Genomic DNA, 18,248 nt, shown 5'->3' on the forward strand with positions numbered 1-18,248 from the left:
CAAAACAGGCTGCCATAGATCCCATCCATGTACATACGAACTATGCTCTATCGCATGTCGTTGGAGTCGGGTGGCCCCTGGGTGGTTTGGGCTCCGCAGTGGCTTGACAGCCCCGCTAAACAGATCACACATCTCCTGCAGATGCAGCCGCTGGGTACTCCGTATAAGGTGGTTGAAAGGTCGAGACAGGTTCTTTTTCTCGCACTGATCTCCATGTCAGCACGTCATCCCGGAAAGCTCGAGATGAGGAGAAGAGAACCACAGGTAAACGGTAAGACCTCATCGTGCAGCTCCCGGTCTCTTCCCCTCTCGGAGTCTGCAGGATATGAAAGTTGAGGGAGTATCAATAATCAAGAACGGCCGGGTAATTCCTGTCCTCGGTACGAAGTTACCCATGTCCATGTACGCCGACGTGGTTGTAACGGCTATGCGTTGTTGCCCTCCTGTACTCCGTACTTTGGACATACTTTAGTAGATGCGCCGTAGCCGCCTCCTTTCCACTTTTCCCCCTAAAACCCGATCCCGATCTTCCACGAAACCCATGCTGTTGAGAATTGGGGGGTACGGAAGTAATTCCATCCTAAACGGGGATTGGAGGGGTAAAGAAAGGGATAGAACCACGGGTAACTATGATCATTGGGCATGACCAAAGCAGTGGCTGGAAGGTAGAACCATCTCGACTCGCCTTTCTTAGTCAGGTTTCAACATGAGTCGAAGGATGTCTCGGCCGATCCTGTGATTTCGTTTAGTTTCTGTTTTGGGGGGGGATTCTAGGTTTGAGAATGTTCCGTCTATCCGGTATATTATATGAATCGAACATTCTCAGTGTTATTTTGACAGTGACATTGAGATACCAAGGTAGATATAGTTGAATAGTAGATATATGGAGAACCATATGCTCCATTGATCTCAGGTACGGTCGGCAATCATCCTGGCCCCTCCGTCCCCACCAGCAGAAATTCGCGAGGGCTTCTCCCGCTTCGATTGTGGACCTCGGAGGCTTCGACCAGGGTTCTGCAGAATTCATTGATCGGATCGGACCACGCCCTCGTGACTTGTGCATTTTTGTCAGTACGGAGTAGTACCTATGTACTACTAGTACTACTATCTGATGATTTATCTTGGCATGGCCACTGAACAAGCCATTTTTACCTAATTACCCAGATGAGGGGGAGAAACGGCAGAGCGATGAACCCTGGGTAAGACGGAGTCCTCCGTAAATTATCCTCTCAGGCTGGCTCTATGTGATACCGGGTACTCCGTATCATAATTCGCACTATGATGCTGTTCAAGTTGGGCCAGGACGATGACGCCAATCCTCGCTTAACCTTCTTCTTTCATCCTCTCCTGGTATTCCGTCTCTAATCAACATTTCCCCTTTTTTCTTCATTTGCCGTAGTGACACATTTTCAATCCTTTGAATGTTGAATACCAGGTGGCTGAACCACCACATACAGTACCCTGTACAGAGTACAGGGTACTCCGTACAGACAGTCTATTCAATTGGGCAGGTCATTTGATTCAGAATGGCCCACAGGCAGCAGAGATACCCGTTCGGCATCGCGGCCGGGAATTGATGATCCACCGAGAAAGACCATAGGAAGTTGGAGGAGGGGCACTCCCGAAGACGGGTTCCACGAGGGGCTAGCACAGTAGGGTAAACTACGGTGAGGCCAGGGGCCGAGGACAAAAAATGTGCAGAACTCTCCCTGAGATCCTCCCCTCCAATCCACTTGGATCGGCGGTAATTTTCTTTTCGCGCGCAAAGCTTGGTTCCTGGCCCCTCTCCCCTTTTAACCTACCCTATCCATCCCTGTACGGAGTAGTTTAGTCCCCGCCAGTAGGGCTATCCAGTGTGCATCCGACTCCGTACGGAGTAAATGAATCAAGTTAGTAGCTACCCTAAGGTATACGGAATAGTTCTCCGTAGGGTATCCAATAATTTCATCTGAGATAGCTCTGGGCCACACGGGAAGAATGCGAGATCGCGTCGATCTGCCCTACCATACTCCGTACTCTAGTAATATGTACCCCTCTCCAGCCTCTCTTATTTTTGCCGGTCTCCATTGACTTACTCTATACTCCGTACTAACTAGCGCGCTAGGGATTTCAAGCTCAATCTCGGCCGAACTGGCAACCGCTCACGGGGACAAAACGGCGGTGTCGCTTGAGATACGTAGTACGGTAGAAAAACTCAGAGCAAAAAACTACTATTACTGAAGAGGTAGTACTACAGTACTCTATGTGTACCTGGATTCCTTGGCCTTTCAAAGATCCATAGCTCTTCCGATGGGGCCACTAGCCACTCTCGCCAGTCTAGCCAACCCGGAGGCGCGTAGGGAGGTAGCTCGTCCGACAACTCACTCCTAAAGACATACGACCTGCTGGATGGAGATAGCCTCGCGCCGGCACAGGCCGGAAAGGACCTGAGCCAAGTTCGGATCACCAAGTTTCAGGATGCACCGCAGCCAATCATGGCCCCACACAGCCCCCTCCAAGCGGACTAGAGAATCAAATCAAGAGCAGCGCGTACGCCACCCACCTCATAGCTTCTCAAATGCCTTTTAGTCGAGACCCAGGCTGGCGCGGTAGTCCTAAAGGTACTCGGATGTGTTCCGATTCTCTGTCCTGCAGCGATCTGTGCATCCGATATACTACTTCGGAGCAAAAGTAGAGAGAAAATCCCGAATGGATGCAAACTTTGAAGTAAAGTACCTAGGTATATCATGGGGTTCATAATTGATAGTCTGAATGACTATTTAACTTTAAGGAGTCTTGGATGAATAGGGCAATATGTATTTACGGAGTATCCGTTAGATGTTCTCCATCAACTTTTTGACAGCAGTGGACTCCATCCCCATCTCCATTTCTCCATGTGTTGTTGTGGAGCGGTCAGGGAGGAGCGCGCACCGCGTCCTCCGCAACGTACTACTAGTATGCACATAAGGTACCCCCGCGGAGCTACATATACTAGTACTATCCAACATGACCTAAATATTGAATGAATATTGATGTGATTACGGAGTACTAGGGTATCTATATACAGGGTGTCCTCTTCGATACAGAAGAGAATTCAAGTTACATACTATACATATCCGGATGCGTGTACACTGTACGAAGCACAATACGTACCATCGTCATCTCATAAGTAGAACGCCCAACTAGGATATTTCTGCCCAGAACCATAGCCGCCGTACCGTGGACTTGGGAATCATCCAAAGGCAAAATAAGGAGAGAGAACAAGAAGAACCAAAACTCTTTCCCCCCCTGGCTCTGGCCGCGTCATGGGGTTTCGGATAGACGTCCAATACAGATGCTCATAGGCGATGCGATGGCGTTTCTATTAATATGTGAGCCCATGTGATTCAACCATTGAAGCCATAAACATACACAGCCGTGGCTAATACCATTGCCATTGCCATCAGGATGTACATCACATCCGTACATCGCCTCTAAATTACCATGACTAACCATGGCTGACCCCCATCAACCGTGGGTGCCGGCACCGGTTGCAGAAGTGTGGAATGCAACCAAAGCCAGCCATGGCTGCCTGAAACGCGCATGCCGACCACGGAAGACAAAGTCTGGGATGATTGGATGCACATCGGCAGCCCGACGCATGAAATCATTACTCGAATTACCCCAATACCACTCCTTACGAACTGAATCCCCCCAAACCCAAAAACCAAAACCAAAAACCAAAGAAGAATCGCGTTCCTTGCAAAAGGGCAAAACGGACCCACCATAAAGCCGAGTCCACGGCTTCTCCCCGAATTTCGTCCTCCCCTTTTACGGTTCTCGGTACCGTGGGAAATAGTTGTCATTTTACTATGTTATACCCTTGGTACATACACCATTTATTTCTTAAGGATTTTATGGTTGATTTGATTTGGTTTGATGTGCTCCGTTTATCCCGTACAGCATCGAAGGATCATTTGATTGCTGTGGGTAATTTTGTGCATAAAAATTCAAGTCTCTTACCTAGGTAACAGAAATGTCAACTTTGCTGGGCAGTGGACGTGTCCAGCCAAGAACAGAACAGAAAGTCAGGAACCAGCGTCAGTGGCGAAGTCGATGTTCCCAGGAACCGATGTATCATCCTCGGCAGAACCAGTCGCAGTCACCCCTGACAGTGTCGATCGGGAATGAATCTGCGCCGACGGACGGAAGCGGGCGAAGCGTAGGCGTAGGGGGTAGGGGTAAGGAAATACGGAGAAAGGGAGACAGCGCAAAAGAGAAAGAGAACGAGAGAAAGAAAGAAAAAGGTTAGGGCCGACATTGCCCATGCGGTTCCGCGCCCGAAACCTGTATCGTCCCTCATCTAGGTAGTGTACACGAGCAAGTGCTTCTTTTTTGGGATAAAAATCTTTTTATTAATAAAAAAATATAATCACGGCACTATGAGGGGTTTGACTTTGCGTAGTTTCTAAAGCCGGCCCGGTCTGTTGGGAATTCCCTCGTTTTGGGGTATTAAATTTGGCCAAATTGGAGAGGGAGAGGGAGAGGGAGAGGGAGAGGGCGTTGTGGCCAGCAAGCCTCTTTGAACCGTGCACGATGCGAGACGCAAACACGAGACACGTTTAATTTGAACAGAGAAATCAAAGGCGGAATCGTCGCTTCGTTTTTGTTCACAGAGTACTTTTCGTTTACGGAGTACATGTGTAGTTCACCTCCAGGTGGATCCTCATCTTGCACGCCTCGTGTCAGGGGGGGGGGATAGGATCTGATGTGGGAAGGGTGGATGCCCCCCATCTGGAGTCAGATTAAGCATATCTGTGTGTCCCATCGAACTTATTTATCTTGCATCCATGTCCAGTGCCCACCGCACCGCTGGTGGGGGCCTTCCAGAGGTGGATCTATTCGCAGGATTCTTCCGGGGATCCCAGCGCAATGTACAGGTACGGGTGGAGGAGGGTGCTGAAGAGGGTCAGAATTTCGATAAGGTGGACGAGGTGCGTATCTCGCCTCAGGTAAGAATCCAATTGTGTCCGTGTGTATCCATCTATATCTGAGAGCTTTTGAATGTTGAGAAACACGATTATTCAATTGGGTTATGCTATCTGCATCGCTGTAGTAGCAAGGTACCCGGTACATACAAGGTCAGTTGATAATCAATCACTTTGGACTCGCGCAATAGACACTGGAATTTGTAGGCGATATCTTTGGTGAGATATTTATGAGTATTTGAAATGGTACAGAACAAATTTTGTCTTTACTAGTACTAGAAGTATGATTTCCTCGATAAATATTTGTATTGATATGCCTCCACCTAGGTACTACTACTATGTATATATTATTACTACGACCGTTTACCTATAGGCACTCTATCAAATTGTGACGCAACTCACCTGCAACCAGAGCATGCCCAATTACATAGACGAGCCAGAGTTGAGGCGATTATAATTACAACAACCTTGTCCACTAGTCTATAATAAACTACAAATTGTACCCTCAAGGAACTTAAATCACCTATGTGATCTGTCAAATCCACCATCCTTTCTCTCCACTTTGCTAAAGTACAAGGTTAAGCATCTGGGGCTGTGGAGCGTGGAGCAAGCCCACAACTCCATCGCGGGGAGCCACATCCCACCGTAACCCAAAAATGCGCTTAGATGGGTCGCTGGGTCCCAGATCGTAGAAAAGTGGCCCATTTCAAAAATGTCAGATTACCCCAGTTAATCCAAGACAATATTATGGGCTGTATAGTTGAGCGTTCGCTCGGCCACAATGCCCCCGCGGTACTTGTCGGCTAGACTCTACTAGTAGGTATCAGAAACCAAACCAGATTCGAGCAAGGATTATTAAACAGAACATCAGAAATACTGCACTTTACTCAGAAAATTATTGCTTATAAAAAACTAGTACATATGGTAGGGTGTTTCTGCAAATATAAGACACCCGGACTAAACTAAAATCCTGCGCCTACGCGCAAGCCTTTATTATATCCCGCCCTTGACCGACTTGCCTGGGACAACCGTCTCATCTGGCCCATGATTATCAGGCTCGATGCCCTCGCTGACTTCAGGCTCTAGTTCAACATGGTGAATGGCATGCTCGACATTCACTACAGGACCGGTAAACCAGCGTCGGGCATCGACCACCCACCAGATTAGCACAGCTAACATTGGACCCCCATAAACCAAACAAGTCCAGTTCATCAGGTCGAGCGTCAAGTCACTACCCGTCGCACTAGGCAGACACAAGATAGGAAACATGAGAACGACGAAGGAAACGCCGACTCCACCAATATACGGACCGTACGGACCTAGATTCCACGGACCCTTTCGAAAGCGGTTTCCAACGAAAAACACCCTGATGAAAATCGGTATGGCAAAGGCAACAAACTGCGCAATAGCACCGATGGAGAACAATGCACCGATAGCCACGCTGCCGGCCAGAATGAGTAGGCACATGAGGATGCCCAGGACAGCGTTCAGAATCACCGCGTTGACGGGAGTCTGCGTGCGGGTGTTGACCTTCTTCCAGATGTTGGAGAAGGGGAAACAATCATCGCGTGCATAGGCATATGTCACTCGTGACGCGGCGACCATACAGCCCTGGCCCATAGAGAAACCGCAGATAATGGTCAAGCCCAGGATGCCGAGGGCTGCTTTTTGCGGCATCACCTGCAGTAGGTACGAGGCCCAGGGTTGGCCGAGGTCTGAATCAATGACGGCTTCAATGTCCAGTACTGTATATGCGACGACCAGCTGCAGGAACCAGCCCATCAGTCCGCCGACACCGGATGTAAGGACGATGGCGCGTGGAGAGGCAACGCTCGCGTTTGAGCACTCCTCGCTCAGGTGGAACGGGGAGTCGTAGCCGGACATGGTCCAAATGACTCCGACAAAAGTCATCAGCACGGCGACGCCATCTGGGAAGTCTGTTTGATTCGTGATGTCGCCCCAGACCTTTTTGGAAGGGGTGAATTTCGGGCTGTTGCTTGTTCCGGCTGGGATGGCGATGAGGACGGCTATGAGTGCGAAGAAGTTGAAGGTTGAGCCCCAGGAGTTGAATTGGGCAACACGTTTGGTTGGCATACTGCTGATGCCTGCGTGGATGATCATTATGAAGGTTGTGAGGAGGAAGGTCTGCCAGTCTGTTGGCACATAGTCTGGGTTGCTTATGGAGACTGCGGCGAGGATCATCGCGGACAGCGCGTAGTCGACTGATGGTGCTGCTGTGATCTGTCCGATCCAGTTGGACCATCCAGTAATCCATGCAGCTAGAGGTCCATACCCAGGAGGTGCAAGAACGGCTGCAGCATAATAGAGACCGCCACTAAATTGAGATATACTGCGTCAGTCTGAAGTCGGTTGTGATACTGGCCGATGGACGTCATCTTACCTTGTTGGCATAGCTGAACAAAGCTCTGCCATTGACATCGCAATGCATTGGATGAATATCATGGCGATGATCCACCCCCACACCATGCCAGCTGTTCCTGCATATCCCATCCCTTGGACCGAGTCAGCAACGGCTCTGAGTGGAGAAATGGGGTGCATTGGATACCATAGTAGAGGGTACTTGCAAACGAAGGCAGGAGACCCAGAACGGCAAAACTGACACAAAACGTCGTCCACAGGGAGAACTCGCGCTTGAATTCCTGTTTGTAACCAAGGGCCATAATCACCCGTTCATCGGCATCCATCTCATGGTCTGTATATGGCACATCACCATCCGGCAACACGGACGTGACTTGCGCATGATTGGTATCATTATAGACCGGATGAGGCTTGGAGGTGCCCGAAGAGGACTTTCTGATATCCATCATTCTGTTCCAACACCCATTCGCGGATATAGAGGCGAAGGAGGTTGGCTGTCGGAAGAAGCAAAAACTTGATATCGAAAGCCGCAAAGTTTAGGCGTCACGATGTTACAATCAGTGGATATTACCGTGAGTAGAGTATCGCTGTATTATGCATGAGCAGAGTGCCAACGATTGCGAGGGAGATTCGATGGTCTTAAATGAGCCGCGGTCGACCTACAAAGCTAGGGGGGCCCGGCTATGGTTATCTATGCAGGCTTGCCCCCGCGCTCATGACGATTCGTTGGCGCCATCGCTAACACTTCGATAGAATCAAGCCTGACAAGCATTGGTTCTATCAGATGTAGCGGGCCCGCCGAAAGACACTAGAAGAACGCCAGAGGAGGGGAGCTCTGAGACGCGGGCCGTCCGAGGCCTGCAGGAAGAGGTGATATGCTTTTCTCCGCAAGAAATGCTTGATAACGGGGTTTAATGAACACGAGAGTTCCCGGAACTAGCCCATGGATAATATTATTCGTATGATCAGCTGCTCTCATTCGACGGTTCGATCAGGACGCTTGGGCGCCTCCCTCCCAGCTTCTCCGCACACAGGTCTTGTGATTCGCAGTCCATTGAAGCGTGAACGCTATGCCATTTGATCAAACGCGAACAGTGCTACCCCGGCGAGCTTGGCAAATGGCTTAAACCCAAGAGGGAAGCTGTAGGCGTCGGGGGCGGCGATGTTTTGTCTAGTAGATCTGGAAAGCATTGTTATCAGTGGGAGATAGCAGGGAGGAGATAAGTCGCTTCCATGAGTCATGACAAAGTACCATTTGAACGCACGCTGCCACAGATCAGCCTTAGCAGCCACAGCTTATCAAATGGCTGCTTGGACTTGCCAATACGGGAAATAGATGCTATAATTTGAAACTTTCTTCACTCTAAGAGAAGGGTGCAAATGAACAAGAGTGCACAAGGAGCCCCATGAGTTGAGCTGTACATAAGAGATCACCCTGACGGGTTTGATAATAGTTGCCTCTATGTGCTATTCGAAACATAAAAAGACTTTCATCGCTATTCTACACAAAGGTCGCTGCCCCTGACCTGTATACCCACACTATTCTAAGTGCATGACCGGCACTCCCGGAACCATAGCGAGATAATTTAGAAGGGCTGAAGTCATATTAGTATTAGTGTCAAAGACAAGCAAGAGTGGTGCGAAGCTTACGTTGTCCTCGGGGGCAATGGGGCGGTCGTAGTAGGTGTCCAGGAAGGGGAACTGCTGGAGGATATCACGACGGACACGGGGGACCTCGCCGAGCATGAAGAGAGCAGCAGCGCCGGCGAAGACACCGAAGCTACCGGCAAGGGTACCACTGATATCAAAGGTCAGCATAATTCGAGACAAAAGAAGCCTTCGTCCAGGACAAAGCTCAATTCCGGGTGGGAGTATATGCTTACGCTTTGATGGCACTGGGCAGGGTGAAGCCAGCAACGGTACGCTGAGTGGCGAAGCTGTAAATGTTCGTTAGCTTATATTCGAGGTGCTCAAAGCACGTAGATCATGATTGGACGACAGGCGATTGGCAATGTTGCGAAGGTCTATTCCGCGGAATCCACAGATATTGCATGTCAAGCTGTGCCAGGGCTATAAGGTACGCAGATCCACGAAGCATATCACACTGACAAGCCGACTCCATATGCACAAGCATTTAAAGCACGGAATCGACCTTGGGCGCTTGAGGCGCAGCCACACATGCCATGTTGTCCCAAATTGAAGATCGGGGTTCGGGGGAAGTCTCACTTGGACGCAAAAGCGGAGGTGGGGGCAGCGGCCGCAGCGCGGCGGAGAGTGGGAGCGAAAACCTATCAAGCAGGAAAGAGCGCAGGTTAGCCATCAATTGCTTTCAGAATAGTTGAATACAGCCCGCAGTCATCCCGCATGGGTCCGTGATGGGCGCATCAGGGATGCGGTCACCCCGTTGGGATGACTGATACCAGCGGATCAAGACCCGGACGACACGGTTGAGGATTTGAGATTATATCTGGTGTCGGGTTTGAGGCGAACGTACCATTGTTGTGAGGGTGTGCAGGTCGTGGGACAATCAAAAGAAGGAGTTGAGCTCAGAGCGACCTTCGACGAAAACCGGATAATCACGTGACCATAAACCAGCACCAATCAGAAGGGAGGTAATTGGTATCTAGAGACTTCCTTGAATAGATTAACCATCCATGTAGGCCAAACCATCGTGAATTGTATTCTTGATGTTAAAATCTAGTATCTACGCGGATAAATCTTTAATGTCCATAAATAATTCTATTGCATGCGGCCTTGGTTTGTGGTAACCGGAGCAGGTTATGGCTTCTCTTTCTTGACTTCTGATTTGTGATATTTGCGAGTGGTTTACATCCAGGGAATTCATGAAGAATTAGAACAATATCTTTCTTGACTTTAAGTGATCCAGACAGGAAATTAGAAACAAGATAAGAAAAGGGGAAATGTGTGCTTCAACACCTGTATTCGAACATGCAAAAATTGGAAATCAAGAACTAGACGGTCTGCAATCAATGAAGTACAGTCGAAAAGGAAATTATAGATAAGAAAAATTGAACCGTGCTACCAAACACCGGTGCTGTACATGCGTCTCATTAGTCGACTTTTCCTGTCGAGCCTCCGTTCAAGATACCCTCTTTGCCGTCCAGGTGGAAGAAGCCACCGCCATTGGAGTTGCCAATAATGCCACCACGAGCAAGCCCGCTACGGCGTAGCAGGCGTCCGCGACCGAAGATGGCAGCAACCGCAACTGTGATACCCAACAGAATGAAGAAGAGAATAGGGTGGCTGCTGAGGAAAGAGCGGGTGTAGAAGAAGAATGTCTCAAAGGTACCAATGGTGGACTTGGCGGCCAGCTTGGGAGGGGAGGAGATGACAAGAGGAATGGTCTCGAGGATCGAAGTACGGGAGGCCATGACCGGAGCACCACTGGAAGCAGTATCCCAGTATCGGCGATTCTATCAGAAATTAGCTTAGAATGATCGGAAGGGGAGTCAAAACTTGGAACTTACATCTTCGTCGTTAACAATGACGCGGTCACTATTTTCGACATCGATGCCGTAGGTAGTACGAATCCAGCGCTCCCAGAAATCGCCATCGACCCAGGCAAAGGCAACTGCCTTCTTGTCATCCTCGCGAATAGTGATACGCATGTTCTTAGCAGCCCGCAGAGCACGCTGGTCATCGCGATCATCGGCTTCTTCGATGCGGAGCTGCTTGGCGTCACGAAGCTCTGACCTTTCAAGCCGGAAGAGCTGCACTTGCTTATCCATCCACTCAAGAGCGGCCTCCTTCAGTTCCCGCTTGGACTGCTTGAAATCGTCGGAACGGCGGCGGCTAAGAATACCAAGCACGACGTACTTGCCATCCATAATCTCACGGGCATTGGATGCTGTCAGCTCGGGGACAATGGGCAGCCAGACGGTTTGCATCCAGGCTAGAACTGCACGGAAGTCTCTCATGTCCTTGGGGGCAAGAGCATTGTAGTAGCTGGCCCGTTCATCACGGACTACCAAGAGACGAGGCCAAGTCGAGATCTTGAACCGCCCTGCCAAGGCAGCACTGCTAGTCTTAACAATGCGAGCATGTCCCACGAGGCTGAGAGTCAGACGGTCCATAGCGCGGAAGTCCTCAGACGTAGTGGCGTCATCGTAGAAGTAGAGGAACAAGACTTCCTCAGTCTGCTCGAGTTCCTTGAAAGTAGCCGCATCAACGTCCTCAATACTAGAACCGGGTCCAACAGCCTTCTTTGTATAGGAAAGCAGGTCACCGAGACCACGAAGGCCCGTGTATTCCACACGCTGACCACCCCGGAAGAAATACATGGCGGGAAAGCGCTTACGCGAGCATCTTCACACAATCGAGATTCCACTTCGCAGTTCACCTCACCCACGTTCAGGATATCCTTCATTTCCTTGGCCATCTCCTTCCAGCTGGGAGCCAAGGCCTGGCAATGACCGCACCAAGGGGCGTAAAACTTGACAAACCAGGGATCCTGGGTGGAAGTGACCAGCTTCTGGAAGCTCTCAGCGGTGAGAGGAACAGAGAGACCCTGGGGATTGGGAGGTGCCGGTTCAGGTTTCCTCTTGGTCTCGATCGTGTCGACCGCCTTGGAGTCCGAAGAAGTACCGGATTCTTTCTTTGAAGCCAGCTCGTTTTGCTTCTCACCAGCCTGTACACCAGCTGCAGGATTCTTATCCTTGGCCAGTGGGGAATCGGGTTCCGCGCTCGAATCCACGCTTGAGGCACCAACCTCAGGCAACTTGATCCCCTGGGGAGGACGGGAACCAGGCTTGGCTGCCTCAAGCTTCTCTTCGATGAGTGGGCTCAGATCCTTGATCACATTCTTAACAATGTGCTTGTCCTTCTGCTCACCCTGGTCGTAGAACGCAAAGGTGGGCCAGGCCGAGATTCCGAGCTTCTCGCAAAGGTCTCCGTGGGCTAGACAGTTCATAGAGCCGAAATGGAAGTTGAAGTAGGTGGTGAAGCCATTGAGAGACTTGGGATCGGGCGACTTCCCTGAGGTTGGAGAGACGGGGTTGGAGGTCTATGTCAGATATCATGATTAGTCTTGGAATTCTAAATTTAGCATCCAGGTGCATCTCACGTAGTAGTATTCATAAATCGTCTGGTATGGCGGTGCGGCCTGTCGACAGTGGCCGCATGAGGGCGAATAATGTTTAATGAGCCTTTTGATAGTCAGGAACCTCTATTGTTCTTTGTTATAGTAACAGGATGCACGAAGTACTCACCACTGGCCATCTTTGATGAGTTCCTCGAAGTTATCCGGAGTAAGTTGGGTCAATGGAGGAACATCCAGCCCATTGAAGACTGTAGGTTGATCGGAGTCGACTCCACGGTTTGATCTCTTTTCTAGTTTCGCAGACGCGGCCACTGTCGAGCCGGTCAACAAAGAGAGCAGGGACCACCCTAACCAGGAAGTCTTCATTTTGGAAATCGAGACGGAGTGACCTCAATAACGGGGCGCAAAGGGAGAGTATTCGCAAGCCTCACAAGGCTTAGATAAGTTGAAACGAGAGACGGTGGTCGAAGGGGGGGGAGGGGATTGACAGATGTCACAGGTGGCACATTGGATATTGGGGCGGCAAAAACTGGCTTAAAGGGCGCTAGCCTTCAATCGTCGAGGCAAGAAACAGGGGTTGGAACAACCAAGTCCCAAGCCGTGAAGAGTCAAATAGGACAGCACTCGGAAAGGATCGAGGCTCTGCGCGCGCGTGTGTGTTGTAGATAGCGGAAAGAAAAGGTGGCTCTGGCCCCCTGCCCGTTGGAGAGAGTGGAAGATCAAGTTTATCCGTTCCGGCCCGACTGGACTCAACTTCCAGTCACCCCGTCACATCAAAGTACGCCCGCAACCACTCCATTCCTCACTTCACACTCGCCAAAATGAGGGCTACACTCCGGCTGTTGGCCAATGTCAAGCCCCGGTATCTGGAGGCTTTCACTCCAACCGGATTGACCGGCCTGTCTACCCACCCGAGCCCCCGCCCGACTTTGATCTACCTTTATTACCAGACCCTGCAGAAGCTCCAGTCCTTCCCTGAGTCGTCCGCATACCGTCAATCTGTCGAGGCGACCACTCGTCACCGCCTGAAGGTCATCGAATCGAAGATCCCCGCCGGGTTTGAGGCCTGGAAGGCGCGCGTGGACAAGATTATCGCCGCCGAGCCCGAGCGTTTCGCTACTCTCAAGCAGTCTGCCGGTCCCTTTGGCTATGTCGGCGTCCGGGTTAAGGACGGCTCAGACAACCCCCATGGTCTGGCCTGGGATGGCGAGACTTTCTCCGAGCCATGCACTGAGGGATCAACCCGTACGGCGGAGGAAGAGGCCGAAGTCGATAGGCTGCTTGAAGAGGGCACCAAGAGAACCGAAACTGCCGACCACTACATGGAGGAGATGAAGTGGGAGAACGAACCCGCTCTTGACGTTGACCAGTATGCCAATTGATTCTACATCAAGGTTTTCCAGCATGCTAACGCGCGTTACAGAATCTCCCAGATTGAGAAGGAAATCGGCCACGGCCTCCTTGAGGAGATTATTGAGGTTGCCGAGGCTGAGTTGAAGCTTGCTAGCGAGATGCACGAGGCGAAGGTGTAAGTAAAGCCCGAAATTTATTCACGATTTCCTGGCCAGACTACTCACACGATTCTAGGTGGGAGGAACTCGAGGAGAAGCCCGCCGCGGGCCAGTGGACCTACTTCGAACGTCATTAAGGCAATATTGGAAGACGACGTTAGAGAACGCACGGTTCCTGTATTTATTAGAGGGGTTGTTCGAATACACTTGTTTCACGATTTCAATTCTTCAATTCTCGGCCTCCAACATACACGGCCTGATCACCCGAGAGGGATTTCCTGTACGCAAACCCATAATCAGTACCGGAAGTTAGAGGGAAACTAGCTGTACAGGGTCTTCCTCAACTGCAATGGAATGCGTTTAAACAGTGTTTCCTGATAGCAGATATCTGGTTGTGGTCATCACGGAGCCCTCAGAGGCGGCTGTTATTCGCTTATTCTTTCCATTTATATCTAGTCAAATTAGAAAACGTATATTCAACTAACATCGCAATTCCCGTAGATCCAATTGGGATAATATGCTCCATCGACTATAGTTTGTTCGTATATAGTAGACATAGGTAGTCCACCTTGGCTGCGTTGGCTGGACCCGCCCACGGAAGGCGGTGAGCCCGGCGGGAATCCTCCTTGTGGACACATACATTGTCCCTGAACGACCTTCAGCTCTCCTCCAGCAGGGATATCTTGCTGGTTTTTGAAAGATTATCCCGAGGATCGACTCTTTTGCACCCCTTGGGCTGTCTGAGCGGCTCGTGGAATTGCCCCTCTCGCACGCCCTATCGCCGCTTCACACAAACATTCGTCCATCCCCCACACAACATGCGGCTCGACGTTAAGGTACGTAAACCTGAATATCGAGGGGATATCTGCTCGCGCCGAGAATTGAGACATACCCGAAGATAAGAACGAGTGGAATTGACAAATTTACTAACGAGATTGGTATCGTGCAGAGGCAGCTCTTTGCCCGCTCGGAGCGGGTGAAAGGCATTGATTTCCACCCCACGGAGCCATGGGTAAGTTCGAGCGACGACGATCGAAGAGCTTTGGTTTTACTGACACTTATTAGATTTTGACGACTCTCTACAGCGGTCATGTCTATATTTGGTCGTACGAGACGCAGGTAAGTCCAAATGCCCATGTATCCCGCAAAAGCGCGGCTGACCCTCCATCTCCTAGTCCATCATCAAAACATTCGAGCTTACCGATGTTCCTGTTCGTGCCGGTCGATTCATTGCGCGCAAGAACTGGATTGTTTGCGGCTCTGACGACTTCCAACTCCGTGTCTACAACTACAATACCTCCGAGAAGATCACCTCCTTCGAAGCTCACCCTGATTATATTCGCTCGATCTCCGTCCACCCAACACTACCCATCGTCTTGACTGCGTCAGATGATATGACAATTCGCGCCTGGGATTGGGAGAAGGGTTGGAAGTGTATTCAGGTCTTTGAGGGCCACAGCCACTATGTTATGGGGATGTCCATCAACCCGAAGGACACCAATACGTTCGCCTCCGCCTGTTTGGATCGCACTGTGAAGATCTGGAACCTCGGCTCCCCCCCATGCCAACTTCACACTGGAAGCCCACGAGACCAAGGGTGTCAACCACGTCGATTATTACCCCGGTTCCGACAAGCCATACCTTCTCACAACATCGGACGACAAGACAGTGAAGATTTGGGATTACACAACTAAGGCGCTCATTGCTACCCTGGAGGGCCACACCAGCAATGTTTCCTTTGCTTGCTACCATCCCCAACTGCCTGTCATTGTTTCAGGCTCTGAAGATGGAACTGTCAAGATTTGGCACGCCAACACCTATCGCCTCGAGCAGTCGCTAAGCTATGGACTGGAGCGAGCGTGGTGTGTGAGCACACAAAAGAGTGGAAACGCGTTGGCCATGGGTTTCGATGACGGTGCGGTTGTCGTTAAGATGGGTCGGGAAGAGCCTGCTGTTTCTATGGATGGCTCAGGTAAGCTGATCTGGGCCCGACAGAACGAGGTTGTTTCTGCTGTGATCAAGGGTGGCGATTTAAGCATAAAGGACGGCGAACCTCTGTCACTGCCTACGAAAGACCTGGGCTCGAGCGAGATCTACCCTCAGATCCTCTCTCACTCTCCAAATGGGAGGTTTGTCGCATGCTGTGGCGACGGTGAATGTTAGTCTTGAGAACCCCTTGCTTGAAATTACCCTGAGATGATGCTAATTTTTGACTTATAGGGATTATTTATGTGGGTGCTCATTTGCTGCGGAATTGATATCGGTGGACTAACCTTTTATTTTCATCTTAGACTGCTCTAGCGTGGCGTAATAAGGCATTCGGCTCTGCTCTCGACTTCGCGTGGGGATCCAAAGACAACAGCAACGATTTCGCTGTTCGTGAATCCACGACTAGTGTCAAGATCTTCAAGAACTTCAAGGAGCAAAGCGGTGGCCTCGATGTCGGCTTCCAGGCCGAGGGCCTCGCAAGCGGTGTTTTGCTCGGTGTCAAGGGACAGGGTGGTATCGGTCTCTTCGACTGGGAGAGCGGCAACTTGGTCCGCAGAATCGAAGTTGACCCCATTAATGTGAGTTTCATTGCGAGGGCGTTTTGTGCCACTTACTGACTTTATTGCAGGTCTACTGGTCCGAGAACGGTGATCTTGTCGTCCTTGCTTGCGAAGACTCTTTCTTTGTCCTTCGCTACTCACGAGAGGAGTACATCAATGGCATGAACAATGGCGAGGCTGATGAGGATGGTGTTGAGGCTGCTATTGAGCACGTTGCTACCATTAACGAGACTGTCCGCACCGGAGAATGGGTTGGCGATTCTTTCATCTACACCAACTCTACGAACCGCCTTAACTATCTGGTTGGTGACCAAACATACACCATCTCGCACTTCGACCAGCCTATGTACCTGCTTGGATACCTCGCCAGAGATTCTAAGCTATACCTGGCCGATAAGGATGTCAATGTTGTTTCTTTCAGCTTGTCTCTCAGCATGGTCGAGTACCAGACTCTCGTCCTTCGTAACGAGATGGATGCTGCGGCCGATATCTTGAGTGATATCCCTCAAGATCAGATGAACAAGGTTGCGCGATTCCTTGAAGGTCAAGGCTACAAGGAGATGGCTCTTGAGGTTGCAACTGATCCAGAACACCGTTTCGACCTGGCTTTGGCTCTCAACGACCTCCAGACTGCTCTCGAGATCGCTCGCCAGACCAACACCGACCACAGATACAAGCTGGTTGGTGATGCCGCCCTTGCCGCTTGGAACCTCTCCCTAGCCCAAGAATGCTTCACCCACGCCAAGGACGTTGGCTCCCTCCTGCTACTGCACACAGCTAGCAACAACCGTCCCGAGCTTCGGAAGCTGGCCACCCAGGCTTCCGAGTCAGGTCTTCACAACGTTGCCTTCTCAACCCTCTGGTCTCTGGGTGATGTCGATGGCTGCATCGAACTCCTTGTCCAGACTAACCGCATCGGCGAGGCAGTTCTCTTCGCTCAGACTTACAAGCCTAGCCGCGCCGCTACTCTCGTAGTCCAATGGAAGGAGTCTCTTGAATCATCGAATAAGACTAAGACTGCCCGTCTTATCGGTGTTCCTCCCGGTGCTCCGGATGTCTCGACCGATGATGACCTCTTCCCGGAGTGGGATCAATACATCCGCCTCGAGAAAGAGGGTATCGCCCCAGAGCCTGTTTCCGAGTCACTCATTGACATCAATGGTGACGAGGAAACAGAGCCCGTGGCCGCAACCAACGGCACCCCGGAGGCCGAAGTTGAAGCTGAAGCCGAAGCCGAAGTTGAGGCCGAGGCTGAGGAGGAGAAGTCAGAGTAAAAAAAGGCTCGATGTCGGGTTGTGTTTCCTTCTGGCTCGAGAGATACGTTGATAGAGAGCATCCCATATTTTCCATTCCCGATACTATTGAGTCGGATTATTTTGAACTGCGAGCGGCGTCTTAACGTGTGTCCGACTTCCTATTTGTTGTTTTCTATTATTTTATTTGTTCGCTTTTGTTTTCCTATTGCTGTAATTCTGCTGCAATATGTCACGGTCTCGGCGGGTTGCTTGAGACTGCATGGATAGATACAATGACAAAGGCCCTCCCCAGAAACTATTACCTCGTGTTGTCGCTGGCATCGTACTGGTACTATTAGCACCAAGGTACCTAGGTAGTATTCATGAACGTATGCGAGTTTGAAGAATATGAAGAGCAGTATAACATTGGGTACTAGCTACCTAAAGTATGAATAGTCATAGTAGGGAACTTGTTCATCCTTGTACCTCCTACCTACCAGTATGTATTCTGAAATATCCCTAGGACATCCCCATGGAGCTCAATAGAAGCTACGACGACCGAGAGAGAT

The 18,248-nt window shown here is 50.5% G+C and overlaps 5 protein-coding genes across 5 annotated transcripts; 2 read left to right on the forward strand and 3 right to left on the reverse strand.

The window, feature by feature from the left end:
* Positions 1 to 5,939: 5,939 nt before the first annotated feature.
* Positions 5,940 to 7,774, reverse strand: N7533_012019 (amino acid permease; the record flags this gene model as incomplete). Its single annotated transcript, XM_057108669.1, has 3 exons — positions 5,940 to 7,281; positions 7,348 to 7,459; positions 7,513 to 7,774. 3 exons carry the CDS (start codon positions 7,772 to 7,774, stop codon positions 5,940 to 5,942), a joined length of 1,716 nt encoding a protein of 571 aa, XP_056953770.1.
* A 1,137-nt stretch (positions 7,775 to 8,911) lies between these two features.
* Positions 8,912 to 9,822, reverse strand: N7533_012020 (cytochrome b-c1 complex subunit 10; the record flags this gene model as incomplete). Its single annotated transcript, XM_057108670.1, has 5 exons — positions 8,912 to 8,920; positions 8,976 to 9,123; positions 9,209 to 9,262; positions 9,552 to 9,613; positions 9,820 to 9,822. 5 exons carry the CDS (start codon positions 9,820 to 9,822, stop codon positions 8,912 to 8,914), a joined length of 276 nt encoding a protein of 91 aa, XP_056953771.1.
* A 574-nt stretch (positions 9,823 to 10,396) lies between these two features.
* On the reverse strand, positions 10,397 to 12,750 carry N7533_012021 (putative disulfide isomerase; the record flags this gene model as incomplete). The annotated part of the gene is made up of 5 exons (XM_057108671.1): positions 10,397 to 10,759; positions 10,814 to 11,638; positions 11,695 to 12,348; positions 12,409 to 12,490; positions 12,554 to 12,750. 5 exons carry the CDS (start codon positions 12,748 to 12,750, stop codon positions 10,397 to 10,399), a joined length of 2,121 nt encoding a protein of 706 aa, XP_056953772.1.
* A 455-nt stretch (positions 12,751 to 13,205) lies between these two features.
* Positions 13,206 to 14,032, forward strand: N7533_012022 (complex I NDUFA5 subunit family protein; the record flags this gene model as incomplete). The annotated part of the gene is made up of 3 exons (XM_057108672.1): positions 13,206 to 13,753; positions 13,808 to 13,912; positions 13,972 to 14,032. 3 exons carry the CDS (start codon positions 13,206 to 13,208, stop codon positions 14,030 to 14,032), a joined length of 714 nt encoding a protein of 237 aa, XP_056953773.1.
* A 681-nt stretch (positions 14,033 to 14,713) lies between these two features.
* Positions 14,714 to 17,718, forward strand: N7533_012023 (coatomer subunit beta'; the record flags this gene model as incomplete). Its single annotated transcript, XM_057108673.1, has 8 exons — positions 14,714 to 14,731; positions 14,845 to 14,907; positions 14,961 to 15,014; positions 15,071 to 15,413; positions 15,478 to 16,053; positions 16,116 to 16,126; positions 16,187 to 16,462; positions 16,513 to 17,718. 8 exons carry the CDS (start codon positions 14,714 to 14,716, stop codon positions 17,716 to 17,718), a joined length of 2,547 nt encoding a protein of 848 aa, XP_056953774.1.
* Positions 17,719 to 18,248: the final 530 nt, after the last annotated feature.

Source organism: Penicillium manginii (assembly GCF_028828005.1).
Source record: "Penicillium manginii strain IBT 31320 chromosome Unknown utg000009l:1.0-3297300.0:1.0-3298630.0, whole genome shotgun sequence".
Taxonomy (NCBI): Eukaryota; Fungi; Ascomycota; class Eurotiomycetes; order Eurotiales; family Aspergillaceae; genus Penicillium; species Penicillium manginii.